The sequence below is a fragment of the Trachymyrmex cornetzi genome, unplaced genomic scaffold (assembly GCF_001594075.2).
Source record: "Trachymyrmex cornetzi isolate Tcor2-1 unplaced genomic scaffold, Tcor1.1 scaffold248, whole genome shotgun sequence".
NCBI classification, from domain to species: domain Eukaryota; kingdom Metazoa; phylum Arthropoda; class Insecta; order Hymenoptera; family Formicidae; genus Trachymyrmex; species Trachymyrmex cornetzi.
The window spans coordinates 1,838,327-1,856,740 of record NW_017297144.1 but is presented as its reverse complement, the minus strand read 5'-3'; the positions used below and the strand labels follow the sequence as shown (position 1 = coordinate 1,856,740).

Here is an 18,414-nt window from a genome sequence, read left to right as displayed (position 1 = left end):
CATATTTTTCATTGTTTCTACAATGAAATTTTTAGATGATAGGGAATTTGAAAGAAGGCACAAATAGTTTAAATACTTGAGAATATTTTTATAACATTATTTAGATTAAAAAAAATTTAAAAAGTAAATTTTTTTTTAATCATATAAATTGTTATGTATTCTTTATCTATGATTAACTAATAATTAGACTTAGAGAGAAGAGAGAGAGTTCATTTATATTTTAATAATATTAAAAATAATTGAAATTTATAAGATACATATTCACACTTTAGGGGAGCCTGCTCCTACGACTTTGACTTTGACTTATATTGTCAAGGTTATGACTCTGAGTGATCTTCAATAGATTTTAACTGTAGCTCGTTATTCGTTAAAAAATTATTAACAATCAAAGTTGCTAAATATTTTCCCGCCTTGTGTGAATAGTCGAATGACTCTAGGCAGGGAGAGAGAGAGATGGGGATCCGACTAGGTGCCTTGGAACGTAATGATTTTTTATGGATCGAACGCCCCTCGACAGGGAGGAGATGGAGTGGACCTCGCTTTGCGTGAAAAGTCATTAACGTAAGCAGGGAAAGGTGTGGGATACTCTTGAATATTGTATGTGTAACAAAAATAAGATGTTAATTTTTTAACCTTTTTTTATAATAACTTTTTAACAAATAACGAACGACGACTAAAATTTGTTGGAGGTCACTCAGACTCATGACCTTGACAACATATGTAATAAAACTCATTTTTCCAAAGTTAACACGTTTACGGTTTTTTTTTAGTACTAAAATTAAATTTTTCACGACAATGTTATTATTCCATTTTCTTAAAGGATAAAATTATATACTGTAATTTTTTGAAGTCAATGGAACTAATACTATTGATTTGATAACACATCAAAAATGGTTCTCGTCATTTTAACCTAGATTAACCATCGTATAGCTTTTTTGAAGTGTGATCATGAAGGGTTAAAGTAAATATTTACCGAAATTTAAAGAGAAGTTGCATATGAATTCATTACTTCATTAAACACTATAGACTTACATATGTATCTCGATTTTATTTGTTTACATTTCTATTATTAGCCATGCAATGTAAACTTTCAGAGACGCAAGAGATTAGAATAATTATTTATATGTTCACTCTTTGATTTACTCAGTAATTACCTTTTGTGTTCTATTTAACGAACATGGTCGCAAATAAGAAGAACGCACAATCACCGTCGCGGTAATAAAAGCGCGTAATAAATGTTATTCTGTCGCGTTTATAATCATACATATTTCCTGATTTATCATGCGAGATACAGCGCTTCGCAACGAATAACGAAGAGCGTGATCGTAAAAAGTCGGTGCGTAAAGAGAAGTTAATTTAACTAACAATTACAAATTGAGGAAACGCATCGATGAGCGATTCGGTATTTGTTGAGCCTTAGCGACTTTTATTATCTGTACCTTGAAGGCGCGTTTAATTGTCGTTTAATTACTGAAGGTTGCAACGCAATGCTCTCCAATACGTTGATCGTAATTAAATCTAGCTTTGAATTACCCTGAATTATAAAAGCAAAAAAATTATAAACAACTATCATGGATTCTCCGCTTGTCAGATCCAACATTCTGCTCATCTCAATTCTCAAGAAAAACCTTGAATTACAAAAGTTAATCTGCTCGAAGAAGGTTCTGGAATTAGCTAGGCCTATGCTTGGATAATTGAATACTGAACAAGGTCTTTGTAACTTTTAAATTTTATGAATATTTTTCAAATAGCAATATTATAAACATAACATGTGTTATAAACATGGCACATCATTGTTGCAAGGTCCTTGAAAACGAGCTTTGAAATAGAAATATTTGGCTTTACTTATTTATCACAGTGTTGTCCGAGTTATTCAAACATTGAAAATTGCCTATATCTATATCGTCTAGATTTAAGTCATGTCTTTCATGTTCATTAAATCTCTCTTTTTAACATTTGCATGTAATAGAATGAATTATCGATTTTTTCCTATTATAATATGTCGTTCAAATAATATTGTCCAAAAGAATACACTGAAAGAAAAATGTCGAAATACTGCGAAGCAAACGTTACGGCATTTTCTTCGATATTAAAAAAAATTATGAAAAAATTTGGTTCTGATGACAAAATATACATTATTGTGTAATATATACATATGTCTCATTAATTGTAAAAAAATAAAATAGATGACTTATTTGCTAGGAACAAAATTTTATTTCGCCGTACTGAAATAAAGATTTATTTCTATGAAATAAATATATTTCTCACAAATACATTTTTAAGTATCTTTTTTTCAGTGTACAGACTACTATTTTGAAGTTAGAATAATTATATTATTAATTATTGCTAACCTATTTTTTACCACTCTTTTAATATAAAGCGGATTTAAAAAGAACATCAACGATCAAATTTTAATTGAGGAAAGACGCGACTTCATTCATTACTATTTTCGCTGCATATCGAATAAACTAAGGATATATTGAGCTGTGTTTTGAACACAAATAAGAAGATAAGTTAAAAATTCAAGGAAGGCTCATATTATGTAAGCAATGATACGGCTGACAAATAAAGAATGCATTACTTTATGCCATGTGGCGAAAAACACCCCTGCTGCTTCTTATATCCACGTTTTTGCATAGAAAATGTGTTGAGTATAACAATAAATTCTCCCTAAATATTTTAAAAACGAAATAATTAAGCGCGCCCGAGGTGCGTAACTGTTAATTTTCAAGGTTCATGAAAATTCTCAACATCTGTAGGAAATATGTACTACCACGCGACTAGACACGCGCAAGTTTACGTGTTGCCCGCCAGATTTTTTATACGTATAGACACCACAAGTGCGCTGCAGATGAAACCATTTTACGAAACAGTTTCGCTCACTGTCCTTTTTTCAAACAAAAAAAATTTCACAATCAAGAATAACAGTTAAAAGAAATGTTACGCTGTAAAAAAAAAGAAGAAGGTCAAAATATTTTGTACTGAATATTTTTTAAGAAGAATGAAAGTGTGGCCTTGCAATTCGTATTCTCTCGAAAGAAAAAAGGATGCAAAAGAGTTAAGAATAACGCGGTTTCAAAGAAGAAAAATTAAGGTTTCTTCGAAAAAAAAGATATATAGAGTAACAAGCTTCTTTGATACACTTAAAATGAAATTCGCTCGGACGATACAAATGAAACTTCTCACATTTGTTCCATTCGCATTTCTTCACTCATTTCTTTCAAATTTAAAAATTCAAAATTTGTAAAATTTTTACACAAGTTTTCACGCAATTATCATAGAGTTTTATCTTATTATTGACAGCAATGTATAGATACCGAAACGAAACGAAATTGAAAATCTTTTGAATCAAATTATAAATAAAGTCCTGTACGGCACATTTTATTCAAGAGACATTCTCGAAACACCTTTAGAATGTTTATAGAACATAAGGACCTTTAGGATGTTTATAGGACTCTATGGACATCTTTGGATATTTCTTGAAAGTCATAAATTATGTTGTACCTACAGTAAAGGAAGGTATATAATAATTTATACAGGAAGGAGGATATACATTTTCCTGTTTACCGACAAAGCAAGATAGTTAATTTTTTTTACCACGTCGAATACTTTAAGTGTGCACCGCGGTGGCCCGTTTGCCGATTCTTACACGGGAAAAAGGTAGTCGAGGTGGTACCACTAGTCGCAGCAACGAAAGTGTAACCAACAGTTTCGTCAGAAGTGGGGCTCCTCTTCTTCGTCGGGAAGGGAACCCCCTCCGGAGAGCGACCGCTGTTCCGTACGCGCACGTGTAATTCAGCGTTTTATACATACATATATCGTTTCAAGGAAAAAAGAAAAGAGAAGAAGCGAGAGAGCGTCCGCACCGACACTTCCACCGTGATCGTAGGGCGGAGGCATCGAAACGGCCAGATCGAAAGTTATACAACAATTAGCGTGACGCAAATGATTGCGATACGCGGTAAGCGCACTGGTTATTCCGTTACTGTTGCGACATCACGACGGCTCAACGAATTCGCTAATACTAATGCGCTTTTTTCATTTGAGTCTTTCATGAATTTTTCAGGAACCGTTTTGACGCAATTTGGGATCGCATCTTGTAGACTCTTTATAAATTTGATTGTTAATGTTTGTGTCATTGTGTTCTTGACTCTAAACGTCTTTATACGACGATTGACTTTTTTACTTTAAGTTAGAATGATTGAGTTGACTTAAGTTGGAATGATTCTTAATTAATAATACTTTATTAATAATACTTTGATTAAGGTATTTCCCTTCGAAACAAATCAATTTTGGAGACGAAAAACGGCAGGAATTAAGTTTAACACCTAATATTAAAATTTGACATGTTGTATATAATTTAATTCTGTATGTAATTTATAAGTGAGCAGTAATCTCCATGAGATGTTGATTCCTCTTCGATTTGTTTGCCACAAGACTAGCACATCTCGAGACAATTATTATAAGAAGGATGGGAGTTGCCACTTTCCAACTCATCTCATGAAGATATTAGATGATTTAATACTGGTAGTCGGATCACTGAAGATGGCTCGAAAGTAAGCCGAAACGTTTGATGTTTTTATATAATATTACTTGAATAAAAATCTTATATTATTTGCACTAATTACCGCAATTTCGACTCTCAGCGTCCGAATTTATTGTATTGCTTTATAAATTTTTCGAGTCTTTATAAATCTACCTTTATAAATCTACCTCTTAAAATATTCGTTAAGAAACTTAAAATTCTGTTTTTCTCGAAAAATAAAAGAATCTTTTCAAATGCCCTTTGAACATTTTTATTTGCTCATCTAAATGTAGATTTATTACGTATTTCCGGAGTCATAAATACCAGATTACCAACCAACAAAGGAATGTACAAATTGAAACTAATCCATTTTCTTGCGAAGACCGATATTTAGGAAAAAAATATTAACTAGAAAGATTTTGCTAAAGAAAATTTTCTGCAGGTTTGTATTTTGTAAAATTGTTTTAACAACAAAGCTACTTATTCTTCTTTTCTGTTGCAAATATCAATCTTCTTATGTTTTTTTCCATTCCTAAATCTTTTATCCTTTATTACGTCGAGGTACGACTGACACAGATAGCAGGTAACAGTAAAATGGTTCGTCTTTTAGGGCAGCAGTACCTTTTTTGCGTTTTATGGGATAAAGAAAAAGGGTCACGGGATATTCCGTGACGTAGGATCCCAAAATACGAAACATCTACTAGCAAAAAATATCTCTGCGTGTAAAGCAACGGTTTGTGAATGCAACGGTGGTTTGAATAGATAAATATCAAAGTTAAGATTTCTGCCACACAGAAGAATATGAAGAAGAATATTTGGTCACACTAAAATAACTGAACCACATAAATCATTGAAAGCAAATTTTATGCAAAAGTTACATATATAGTTATATATAGTTTACTTGATATAATTCGATTAGTGTGAAATTATTTTTATAATATATAAGATACACGAGCGTTAATAGTGACACTATTAACTTTACTTTGCGACACCTTGTTTTTATAAATTATTTTTTCCTGGAAAAATACAACTTAAAAATATAAGTGATTAATCTCTGCTTAACTAATTTGTGTAGCATTTTGATTTTAATATATGAAAACAATAATGATTATATAATATAACAGTAAAAGATGTAGAGAAAGAGCCAATAAAGGAGTGAAATTAAATTAGTAGCGTCTCTCATGTACGACAGCAACGCGAAATAGGATTAACAACGAACGGGCGTGTTACATAAAATATGCTGATAACGAAATAACGGAGGAATGTGTGATGTGTCCTGGGCAAAGCCGACTTAGACTCCACTCTTAAAGTAGCTGGCGGGAGAAAAAGATGGAGAAAGAGAAAGAGAAAGAGAGCGACAGCGAGCGAGCGAGCGAGCGGCGAAAAGAATATAATTAACTGCATGCATCATACGCAACGCGCGCCTCGGCGCGAGTGATCCGCACTCGCAACGCGTTCAATGGCTGCGATAAGAGACCATGACGAGGTATGTGCTGAAAGCGTATATACGAACATCCCTTTACCTGAGTCTCTTGAGTCCTATCAGAAAAAACGTACGCAGCTCGTAAAGGTTGCCTCAATGAGCTGCGCGTTTTTACAAAACTTGGCGCCAAAATAGGGCCAACAAGATTGACTGAAGGTAAATCATTATTTGCTGATGAATAAAGCGCTGCATGTTTTAAATTGGTTTTTGAGTTTTGACTAATTTCGATAAGTCTATCATACGTATGATTAAATATATATTGAATCCCGACTAAGCAAATTTTTCATAATGAATTATTCGCAGATTTAACATTTATTATTAATATCGGTTTATTGGTATACTCATAAAGATGCTTATTAGCTTTAAAAATTATTATGTTGCTTGTACAATTTAATAAGTGATTGTTATACTACTCTGGCTCTGCTCATGACTGAAAAAGACTGAAAAAGATTTTGGCGCACGATATGCAGAATCAAATATGTATACAAATTCCCATAGAAATATTTAAGGACTAAAATCTGATTTGACTGAATATAGGATTTCTCTTCTTTAGTTAGATTTATTCTTATCGGCTCAAATTCGTATCATAATTGATTATTACAATTAATAACTTGTAGTCTATTTAATTTGTAATCTATACACTACTTGGTTTATTATATACTTTTTTTTATTTTGACTATGCAATATTAATGCTTGTTCCGTACGAAATAAAATAAAATTGAATGTTAATGAAAAATTCGTTATATATTTAATCTTTTGCACAATATTTATATGAGAATTTCTTGTATAATCTATTTTACATTTAGTTCAATTTGCTGTTCATTCTGTTATATCACAAAAAAATGTATAATAATTTTGTATATCTATTGTTTGACTTATCCGGACGTGCGTTCCATTCGCCACCATGTCTGCTCGCTTCTTCGTATTCTCTTTCTTCGTTAACCGCCCCTCTCTTCCTCATCGCGCGCGTTATTAGTGAAGGTAACTGTGAAACATTTCGAAATCTCGTTTCTGCCAATTAAACTCAAAACGCGAACGCGCCGCAAGGAGAATGAATTCTTCGTTGGTCAATACGAATTCACGACGCGTTTAACGTACATGTTGCATCGCTTCTTGAAAAACAGCGTAAATTGGACTCGTCGATTTCCTTGTTTCTGAATTTAGATTAGCGCTCTCGTCCACCTACTACTCGTTACTATTAACGTGGAATAACGTTTAAAAACGACGAGGAAACTTCTATCGAAAGCGAATCGATTCGCTCGAATCGTCATTGCGAGCCGTCCTTATTTTTTCGACCCAATAATTCCGCTGCTACGCGCAAAGTTCTGCCAGCCGAATGACTAAAATAATTGAAATGTTAAAACTTAAGAACGTTACACTAAATTTTTTTACATGTTTAATTATAGTTTTTCAAATAATTTTTTTTTAATTAAAAAAATTTTGCCATTAATAAATAATTAAATATAAATATTTTATTGATTTTGTTGTTATACTTAAAAGAATTATCCGATATAATAAATATACAATAAATGTTATTATTACTAATTAAAAATTAAATTTTAAGCGACAATAATAAATATTGAAAAAATTTTTATTTTTATTTTATAAAAAATATTCCCGATGTAATTCTGAAGACTTCTGACTCCTGATTTTGTTGTTATATTTAAAAAAATTATCTGATATAATAAATATACAATAAATGTTATTATTACTAATTAAAAATTAAATTTTAAGCAACAATAATAAATATAAAAAAATTTTCGTGGACACAAGTTTAAGATATTTTAATATCAACACATGACTCACATGAGACATTCTCTCAGTTAGGAGGTAAGTTTGGAAAAGGTAAGTTTGCTTCTGTTAAGAATGTAAGAAGCGAATGTAACAGGAGTTGTAAGAGATGAGAAGGTAATTTGAACATGTCCAGGTAAGATGTATTGGTGGGCCGAACGAACCTCAAATATCCGAGATCGGGGGGGAAGCTGTCCAATAAGAGATGGCACCGTTATAAGATCGCTCCATTCTGACAGCACTCTGGAGTGGTGGGATGACCTTTAGGGTAGCACGGGTATGTATAGGGGCGGTGGAAAGCATATCGGTAGATAGCGGAAGAAGAGCAACGCCGACTGGTAGAGTGAGAAAGAGCGGGAGGAACAACACTCGTTGCTCGAGTAGGGGGGGGTCCACGTCCTCCCGGATCGGTTTGTAACGAGGCCTCTCGGCCCCAGTCGCTCGCTATCGTAAGGCCCGCAACAGTAAGGGCTTACGAGTCAGACAGAACGTTTCTACTTGATCTACTTTCGGGACTTAGTCGAGTTCTTGTGTTCACCGTTGAATACGGTGAATCCGCAAGATGCCTACCCTTTCCGTGACATCGAAAGGGCGCCCGGAATAGTTACGACGTATTCGAGCACCACGATCGCCATATCGCGCAAGGAACACTTCCGTGTGACGGGATCTCCTTGCGATAGTGGACACGTGAATTGATCATGCAATTTCGGTCGATTGATTTTCGCGAAACGGCCTCGATGGACTAGTGTAATGTGTTGAAGATTCGAATCGGGAACGAAAATCTTTTTGAGTGATCAGCGACATTCATCGATATAACTTAAATGATATGGGATTCTGTTAATAGTGCTTCGCAAGTTTTTGTGAGAGCTAAGATAGAGAGGAAGAAAAAGCAAAACTAAGTTAAATTGTTAGCAGAACTAAAAGCAAAATTATAAATAAGGAAATTACAAGTAGAGGTTTATAAGCATTGAAGAAGAGAGAAGTAGGTCAGCGAGAAACGAAGCTTCGGGTGTTGTTGGTCCATGAAGCCGATGGAAATACTGATGAATGAAGTTCGAGGACAACAGAGATCGAAGAGAAACAGGAGAAGAGCCTGGGCTAGGTCAAGGACTTTGCGCGGGAATCCTTCTTCATGATCTACGGCGATCTTCGCTCGAGTCTGTCTACCTGCAGCGAGATCTGCAGTTTGCGGAACGGTGAAACGAGGAAGAGCGAAGAGTAAAGAGTGGTGTGAAATTATTTTCGAATGAATTCTGATGAATCTATGCACAATATTCGGTCGTCGCCAGTACATTCCACGTATCTCGCGCGTTTGTGTTAAAGAGCCTTTTATTACCGTTGTCAATGCGCGCCACGTCCTGTTTTTATTTCGGTATTTCACCGTGAAAAGGTGAATCGCGCGAGTCTGATAAAAGTGCTAAAAATCCCGCTTTGATTCCCGTTGTCGGGGGGAAGTCGGTCCATCGGGTGATAGAGTGTGCGTCGCTCTTTGGATAGATTTACAAGAGGAGGTCCTACGGAGGAGGCCCAGCAACAACCATTCTGGATACCAAGCTACTCATACGTAAGTTGCACCCCGAATATTTATACATGTGTCTTTTTATTCGTTCGACAAGGGTGCATCCTCAATTTGCAAGAATGCGCCGCGAACGTGCAAAAAACGATAAAAAGGGTAACTAGAGATTCTCGAGAGATTAGACATCATCGTATCGCTATATTTTTCAGGATCTGCTTAAGATAGAATGAGACAGATTACGCATAAAATAGAACGAAATATCCACGCATCTCATTCTATCTTAAGCAGGTCCTGAAAAATATGGTAATCAATCAGAAATTGTCTAAACGGTGTTCAATCTTTTAAGAATCTCTAGGGGTATCTGTTTGAAGAAAAACGATTTACGTAGGTTTTACGATTTTTTTGCGTTTATATATTCATGAAATCTAAGGATCTAGCATGCACGTTTTATATAGAGTGCTTCCAAAGTAGTGATACAACCGAAAAGAGTGCGATCATAGCGAAGAGATCAGTCAAAATGCAAAATAAAGTAATTTTGTACGAAGCATTGTTTTGAGAACAAATTTGAGAATAAAGAAGTTATATTTATGCTTTCGTAAATAAATCATCTTTGATAGTCTTGTTTGTATTGTATACTGTCGGTCGTATCAACAATCCAGGAAGATCTGTATACATGTAAACTCGCACATATTATATTTAATACATACATTTTTAATTATTTATATATTTATTTTAATTTATATGTATTGAATTAGTTGGATTTTAGGAAAATTTAAACAAAGATATATATGCAGAGAGAGAGAGAGACCGACGAGAGCAAATATCTATGTGATATAATATTCAAGTAATTTTTTATCAATACGTTTTTCGATGTATTTATTGTAAATAGTGATACTAAAAATAATTTTGACTGCTATTTTCATTAATTTTTTATTGAAGATGGTCCGAGTGAGAGTTAATAACACTCATAAGTCAAATATGTATTTTGGATATCATGTCGCATAAACATATTGAACATCTTTTCCTGCTCCAACTCTATATAATCTTTCTTAAAATTTTTCTAAAGTCTAACTAGTTTAAAGATAAAATTGAAATAGATACGTAAATAAATACTGCGATTGAATTATGTTATATTAATAATAATTTGAATACTCTATTATATTACATGGACTTGCCGATTGATACTGGCTTGTAATCATTGTTCATATTTTTTTATTAAGAAGATTTTTGTGCTAGAATAATTAGCTTATTTCATAGAAATCACACGTTCGATTACTTAATAGAAACTATATGAGTTAGCAGAAAAAATGATTTTGACAAATGATTTACGTTGTTGGTCAACTCGTATTATTGGCTAATATGTGTTATTAGTAAGTTCATTAGAAGTAGAGAATTTGAATTTTTGGAATATTACAAAACCTCGTAGTGGAGTTCCATGATTTTACGAATCGTTTGTCGTCTAGTACTTCTTGTGCCACATACGTCACTCGAATTACCACGCTTTCTAACGATAGAACTTTGTTCGCCACTCACGATAAGTAGTCGTCTGTCTGTGCGGCCGAGTCAATAATTTTGCGACAGCGTCGAATCGATCGAAACCTATATCGCGTTTCCCGATATCGTAAACCACGCGTTGAGGCAAGGTCAAGTTTATATTCCAACATATTTGGAAATTTTAGAAGCGAAAGAAACTCCTTTAGAGAATCCTTTCAAGATGGAAAATTCTCACGAAACTTGTATGTGGAATAATATGTTTTGATTAATTTGTGGAATTTTTCTAAACATTTCATGTTGAATTGCAGGTTGTAAGAATGAAGTAGCACTCATGTATACATATGCACATGCATATATACACATATAAACATATATATGTATATAATTTTTATTAAAAAATTTAATTTTTAATTAAATAAAATTTATATTTATTTATGTTATATTTATTTAAATAAAAATTAATTTTATGTATGATAATTTTTTGTATTGTAATATACAATTTTTTTTGTATTAATTTTTTCTGTTACATGTTCATTTTTCTAAGACTATAAAATTGTCTAAATTATCTTTAAAAAATAGTATTATATATGTAAAGATATTATACATATTCATATAAAATCGAAAGAGGTTAAAGGATTTTTGCTAAGATTTTTCCAACATTTTTGTTAAGACGTTTCTGTTTGTAAGTTATTGTAAGTAATATTTTTCCTGTACAATTTATATTGTATACACTCTGGCACAATCCCTTGTTCTAACAGATCCTATTTTATTAACAGATCCCGAAATCCAATGTTCCGAAAAAAGTAATGTATCGTAATGCACCACAAAAGGATAAAGGAATGTTCGTTTCCGGATAAAGGAATGTTCGTTACCGAAAAAAACATCCCATTGTAAGTTAATTTTTCCTGGTCCTTAAACACGTATAATGCACGCGTAAATAGAATAAAGCCATTTTGGGTAGGCAATAAATCTTTGATGATAAAGGTACCTGTTTCATCTTTTCTGTAGAACAGCGAATAAAAATTCTGGCGAATAGAAATATTGAAAGAATTCCTCTCTTAAGGAAATATCTAAAAAAAAAACGTAATCCCTCCCACTAGATCTTGCATTTGCGATACATATAGCTAGCCCCCCCATAATATCGCAAATTGGAATAAATTATGCTGCAAATTAAACTCCATGGCGCAATATTATATCTTTCTATTCTCATAATTCTTATCTTTCTATTTAAAAATAATCAAAGTTACCTTAAATATAACTTCTTCATTTTCAAGTTATATTGAAAGATAATACAAGTAAGATAACGTATAGAAGTTATATATTTCCGCGGTTATAGCTTTACGTTCTCCTCCTTAATTTTCTTGGCATTTTACAAAAACTGACTTGGCTTACAAATATTTGAAATAGTAAATATTTGAAATAGAAGGGTATCGACAACGTAAATTATGTATACTATGATAACGACGAAGACGAGGTTGCTAAGTTTGCGGTGAAATTTCTCCGGAACGACTTCCTTGCTTGTTCACTTATAGTGGGGGGTCCGGACTTGTTGCTCGAGGTTGTAGACATCTCGCAAGGCGGTTCGTTGCTCCTCGATACTAACCTACGATTGGCTCGGGACAGTCTCAGTGTCAGGTCGTCGATTTCTAGTGGTGCGTGCTTTTTATGCAACGACTCCTCTTCGCGCACAGCTCGATTTCGATGGGGACGTTTGCGAGAATCACTCGATTAATATTGTAGGGGGAATCGATGGCGTTTATCGCTGATAGTGAGATGGTCGTGTAGTTATACTATAGAATATTGATGGACTTGTTGAACATCTTCTGTCTTTGACAGTATTAAAATTGCTTAATCCCTCAAATTAAGATCTCTAGACCATCGAATGACAATGATGAAAATTTCATTCAAGAATGTCCACACAATAAATAGATAGATAAAAGTAGTCTTCGTAAAGTTTATGAACATTTTTATGTTAGCTTTTCGTTCTTCCAATATCGAAATCTGCTTAAACGAAGAATGAATCTGAAATTACGACATCGTGTTAGCTCATTACACAGAGCTCGAACATTAGTTAGGGCAACGTTGTTTATTAAGGCATGTTTGATTTTCCTGTAACTTGTGATTTTCGACGGAAGCAAAAAGAAAGTCTTTACTTTTCATTATGTTGCCCATTGAATTTGTAAAGTGTTTCAAAATATGTTCGCCATGTGTTCGCCAGAAAATTCTACATACTGTTGTTTACAACAAGAGTTGCGAAATGTTGTGAATGATTTATACGCTTATCTGGAAGCCTTATCATTTAAATAATTTCATTTAAATATAATTTATAATTGATATTATTTTGATGTTATATACTTCTGTTAATTTATTAAATTTATTGACGATATTTAATGGCACATGATCGTCTCTCTTAAATTCCAACTGTAATTTGTAAGATAGCATCCACGCTTTACGATTTACGGCACGAAATTAAAGTGTAAACGAAGTATTAGGACATCCTGTACATTGGCACCAATAGAGTGCTAATGCAGAGGATGTCTTAACATATGGTGAATATATACTTTATTTTTCTACATTTGCGTCGTAAATTGTAAAGCAAATTGTTGCTGCAGGCGTTTGGTGATGTTAGGGTTGGAATTTGAAGGATCGCGAGTCATTAGGGGCAATAGTGCCACACAAAAAATACTTTCAATAAATTTTAATAATAATAGTAAATTATTTAAATGATTGAAAGCTATTGTAAAAATATTGTGTGCAATTCTTTGCTTAAATAATCCTACACGTTAATATAATTAAATTTGCATATATACGTTTTATAAAACGTTGTGATATATATTTGTTATAACTTTTTTTTTGCCGCATTTATAAAGATCCTTTTTAGAGCAATGCAATAAAACTTAATTAAAAATTCTTTTTATTTACTTTGCATATCGAACGTTTTACAAAATATTGAAGAGAATCAACACATGAAATTAGAAATTAATAAAGACATTGTTATTTTTTGATCGATCGCGCGCCAATAACGTTGTTTCATCAGTATTATTTCGCTGAAAAACGAGATAATTATACAAAAGCAAGAGAGAAAGAGTGGCAGAGAGAGAGAGAGAGAGAGAGAGAGAGAGGAGGGAGGAACATGAGAAAGAAATGGTGAGAAATAGAAGCGGAAAGGGAATGCGGGAGAGAGACAAGGAAAGAGAGAGGAAAGACGAGAGAGAGAAAAAGTAGCCGGGTGCGAGAGAAGGACGGCAGAACAACAGTGGTGGGGTATCCTCGCTGGTGCCGCGGTGGCTAGAGAGTAGGTCAGTGTACCACATTAACCGGTACTCCATCGGAGGTAGGGGGAGGTCTTCCGACTTGTCAGTTCCGTAGAGCCTATAGCTATATCGTGAGCCGCATCCACGGTCGCTCACGGCCGTCCGTAGGTACGGGACCCCGGCGGCGATCGCCCACGGTCGTGTCCACGGACGTCCTACGATCGCACGAATCCGTGTGGTCGTCACTCCACGATCGCCTATACATATATATAAGAATAGATGTATAGATCTACGTGTTCTTAAAATAAGAGTTCTTAAAATAAATTATTCTCAGTCTTCTAAAACTCTGAAAAATCTCGTACTTGAACATTTTTTTTTAATCTAGCTACTATCTTAGCGTTTTTAAAAAATCTATATTTAGATTCGCGGTACAAATCGGTACTCTCCGCGGGCTGCGGAAATAAAAAGAATATCCGAAAAATTTCCCGAGAAATTAATTTATTAACAACTCTCAGTTTCTATAGATGTTAATTAGATGCTTTAATTTCTCCGTTAAATTAGATTTTTTAGATTTAGTCCATTGGCTCGATACTAGTCTGTGGCCTTTGAAATCTTTTCCGATATTGCGCTCGGACTTGGAGCGTACATGACTTGTCCTTGCGGCGAAAGTGCCATGAAATGCCGACAAACCAGTGTTGTTTCGGGCTCGACCGTGGTGGTATGCGAATGTTCTCCAGTGCGCGCACTTCCTCAACACTATCCTGCCTGTTCGTCGTCTTTAACCTTTACCTTAAGGGTCGTCGCACTTTCTCCGATGGCGAAGCGGTGCCAGCTTGCCTCGTGCACGCATCTATGTATCTAGTCAAGACGCATTCTCGTCTCAGCACACATCGCTTCAACGCGACGATCGATGAGATTATTTTCAATGAGAGTCTTCGAATTCTCTGAATTATATTATCCATTTTGAAATACTATTAACAATATTTCCTGGATTTTTTATTAATTTCTTATTAACTCTTTATTAATTTTTTTACCTCTGAAATCTGATCGTAAACAGATTAATTTCAACAGATTTTTTTGTCAACTTTACCAATTTGATAATTTTAAAATAAATTTTAAATAATGTCTGAGACGCTTCTAAAGTTTGTTTCCACTTCTGTATTGCACAGTAAGCATTAAAAGAATATTTTATTTTATATTTTGTTCACAAAATTATAAGATTAATGTTAAATATGTAACTGTTCTTTTTAGCGATGTAGAAAAAAAAGAAACTGAGCTATAACATTATTACTTATTAAAACCTGTATAGCTTCTACAACTTCATAATTTCTAAATAAATAATTTTAAAGTCCTATTAAATATTTATCTATCTATATCTCTCTCTATCTAGAGTCTTGTTTTAAAGAAATTCTTTTAACTCAAATAACTAATAAAATAAATAATTAATTTGCAATAAGAATTTAGTTACAATTTTTTCTTTTCATCTCGTTTTTTCTTTTGATATAAAAAATATCGTGCTCCGGTTTTTCTTCTTCAGCTATTTTTTTCATTTCAATTTTATTTTAGTAAAAATTAATGAAGAATTATTCTCCGTAATTTAGGTTTATCATATCATTCAATTATGAGAATTATATTATTGATGGAGAAATGTTGAAGAAATATATATCGTTCTTTCCTGAAGTCCTAGCAATCTATATTGTCGAATATACGATATCTTATCTACAAGATGTTTATTATCTAATCATGAATCATGATATTTTGGAGAACATTACAATGTCTGAATCATTCGTTAAGCGTTAGTGATCGTGTATATTAATAAACGAGTCATCAATTAACACAATAATACACTTCATCAATTAAGGAGTTATACATGCAGTTTCCAAGATTTTTGCATTTATCTTGCATGCGATATAACAAAAGTTAGAAAAATATAAAAATATAAAAGTAGAGTATCGAGTTTAGGACGGATATGTCCTGTGATTATAATATTCGGATATCCCATTAAACATATTTTGTCAATACAGACATACGCGTGTCGAAAGCTATTATAATCGATAATCGAATCCATGAAAAATGTAGCAATATCTTTGTAACATTTCCTATATACCCACATAATGGCAATCAGCATTTATGGGGTCACAAATGAACCAGCTTAATATAAGCGCGCTCTAATACACCGTTATAAAATAGTTACAAGATAATACCCTCATTTGACTTATCTGTTTTCTGTAAGAAACTAACGCGAAAGTCATCGCGACAAGTGCATACATTAAATGTCTCTTGCATTCCTCCTGAAATATCAAAGGTTACCGAATACCAAAGATTTTACTTGCAGTTATATAAGATAATGAGTAAATGGGATTTCCTGAATAACAATTTTAACGATATGCATATCTCGTTCGAGACATATCCGATATGTCTGACTCAAATGTCTGTTTTCTACTTAATGTTTTACAATTAAAATATTCTATCGTTCACAGATGAAAAACAAGTATTTTATATTTTTATTTATTTTGCTGTTTTTGCCTTTAATTGTTGCATTGCAAAATTCAATTTCTAATTAGCATTTAATTGATAGTTGTAATTTTTGTTTACAAATTTTCTTCACAACGCTGATATTTTATAATTGAATAATGATTTTTTCAGTTGATCTATATAACATAATAACTATGATAAATATTAATAATAAATTATTTTTTACATAATTAAGAAAAGAGAAAATACACAATATGCAAGTAGCAAAAATAAATATTACTGCTAGAAAGGAATAATTTAGTCTTGATCGAATTAAAAAAAGATCAAAGTATCGACTGTGTATTTGAATTTATTATTTAAAAAAGGACGACGTTTAAAAGAATTGAATGAATCAATCGGGGACGCGAATGAACGCGTTGTCCGTCGCGGCTGCGTAACGAGGCGAAAAGATCCATTCCGCATATAGCCGGACACGGAAGTATGGAAATGAATTTCACGTTTGGTCGCGTCTGGTTTTGCGTGCTACGGTGTGGGTCACGGGTATCGAGCGGTTCCCAACCGGTCGCCCATCGACGGAGGCGAGCGAGCGAGCGAGCGAGCGAGGACGAAGACGGTCTTCGCGCGGAGCGTGACTTGTTTGGGACCGATGTGGGTCATTCACGAGGAACCGCGTTTCGCACGCGCCATTTTTCGTAACGAAAAGGAAAGCCGCGGCTGGCCGGCTGGCGAACGCTTAGCAAAATCTGACTGGTCTTGCGTAGGCCTCCCGAGCTTCTCGGCTACCCAGTAACGGTGCCTCGACCTACTTCCGTTCCCCAGTATACGTGCCGATATAGTTTAGCCGGGCGAATATATACAGTCATAGTCATCGCGCGAACAAGTGTGCCGCCGATGTACACCGCGTTTCTTCCGGCTGGCTGCGGGATGATGTAGACCCGACCGCGGGAGATTCGACCTCTCCGCGTGCGGAAAAATCGTGGCTAATGGAACATCATGATCTAAAGGCTATAAGGTCTGTCCTTTTTAGCTGAACTTCTTGCACGGTTCATCTTTTCTCTTCTTCCCTTCAGCGTGAGAAGAAATAAGGTAGGAGATGAACCGTGCAAGAAGTTCAGCTAAAAAGAACAGGTCTCATGGCACACAAAAAACTTACGACAGCAAGACGTAAGCAGTAAGGAAATCAACATGTTGGATTGGCTACTGCTTATGTGCCATATCTTAAAAGACAGTAAGACATAAGCAGCAAACCTAAAATGTTTAAGCTCATGGAACGTTTAAAAGCGTAAAGCAATAAGACGTAAGCAGTAAGCGAATCGACCAATCATAGTAGAAGACGTAAGATTATTGCCTTACGTTCTCTATTGTGACTGGCCAATTCACTTACTGCTTATGTTTTACTGCTCCTTACCTTTTTTTGTGTGTTATAAGGCCTGTTCTTTGTAGCTGAGCTCCTGGCACGTTTTTCTACGTGTTTCTAGCTTTATTCGTTCACTGCTCAAGTCTTTTTGCGTGTCATAGCCTTAAGTCTAAAGTATTGATTAAAATTTTAAAAAGTAAATCGCGACCAGGACGTGTAACTCGAAACTTTGATTACGGGGAGTACCGATATAAACATGCGGAGATAGAGTCGCATGAAAATGTAAGCACTTGGCTGCAGGAATTTCAAAAAGATGAGAATGGAAGATGATGACGCCTCGCTAATTGTCGCACGCGAGACGGGTCCAGGGCGTGCGCGGGATCGCGAGGAAAATCGCACGCATGGTCGCTCGCGCAGAAGTGGGTCGGCGCGGAAACCGCGCGTCGCACGCGCCATTTTTCACAACGAAAAGGAAAGCCATTCGGGCAAAATCTAGTCGATTTGCGTAGGCTTCGGCCG

General features: G+C 34.4%; 1 protein-coding gene across 1 annotated transcript in view; it reads left to right on the top strand.

The window, feature by feature from the left end:
• Window positions 1-8,055: 8,055 nt before the first annotated feature.
• ich (zinc finger protein ichor) overlaps window positions 8,056-18,414 on the top strand; it is an 18,908-nt gene continuing 8,549 nt past the window's right edge. Inside the window, exons 1-2 of the mRNA XM_018507781.1 lie at window positions 8,056-8,076; window positions 9,297-9,363. Coding sequence (XP_018363283.1) covers window positions 8,056-8,076; window positions 9,297-9,363 — 88 coding nt within the window. The remainder of the gene's footprint in view (window positions 8,077-9,296; window positions 9,364-18,414) is intronic.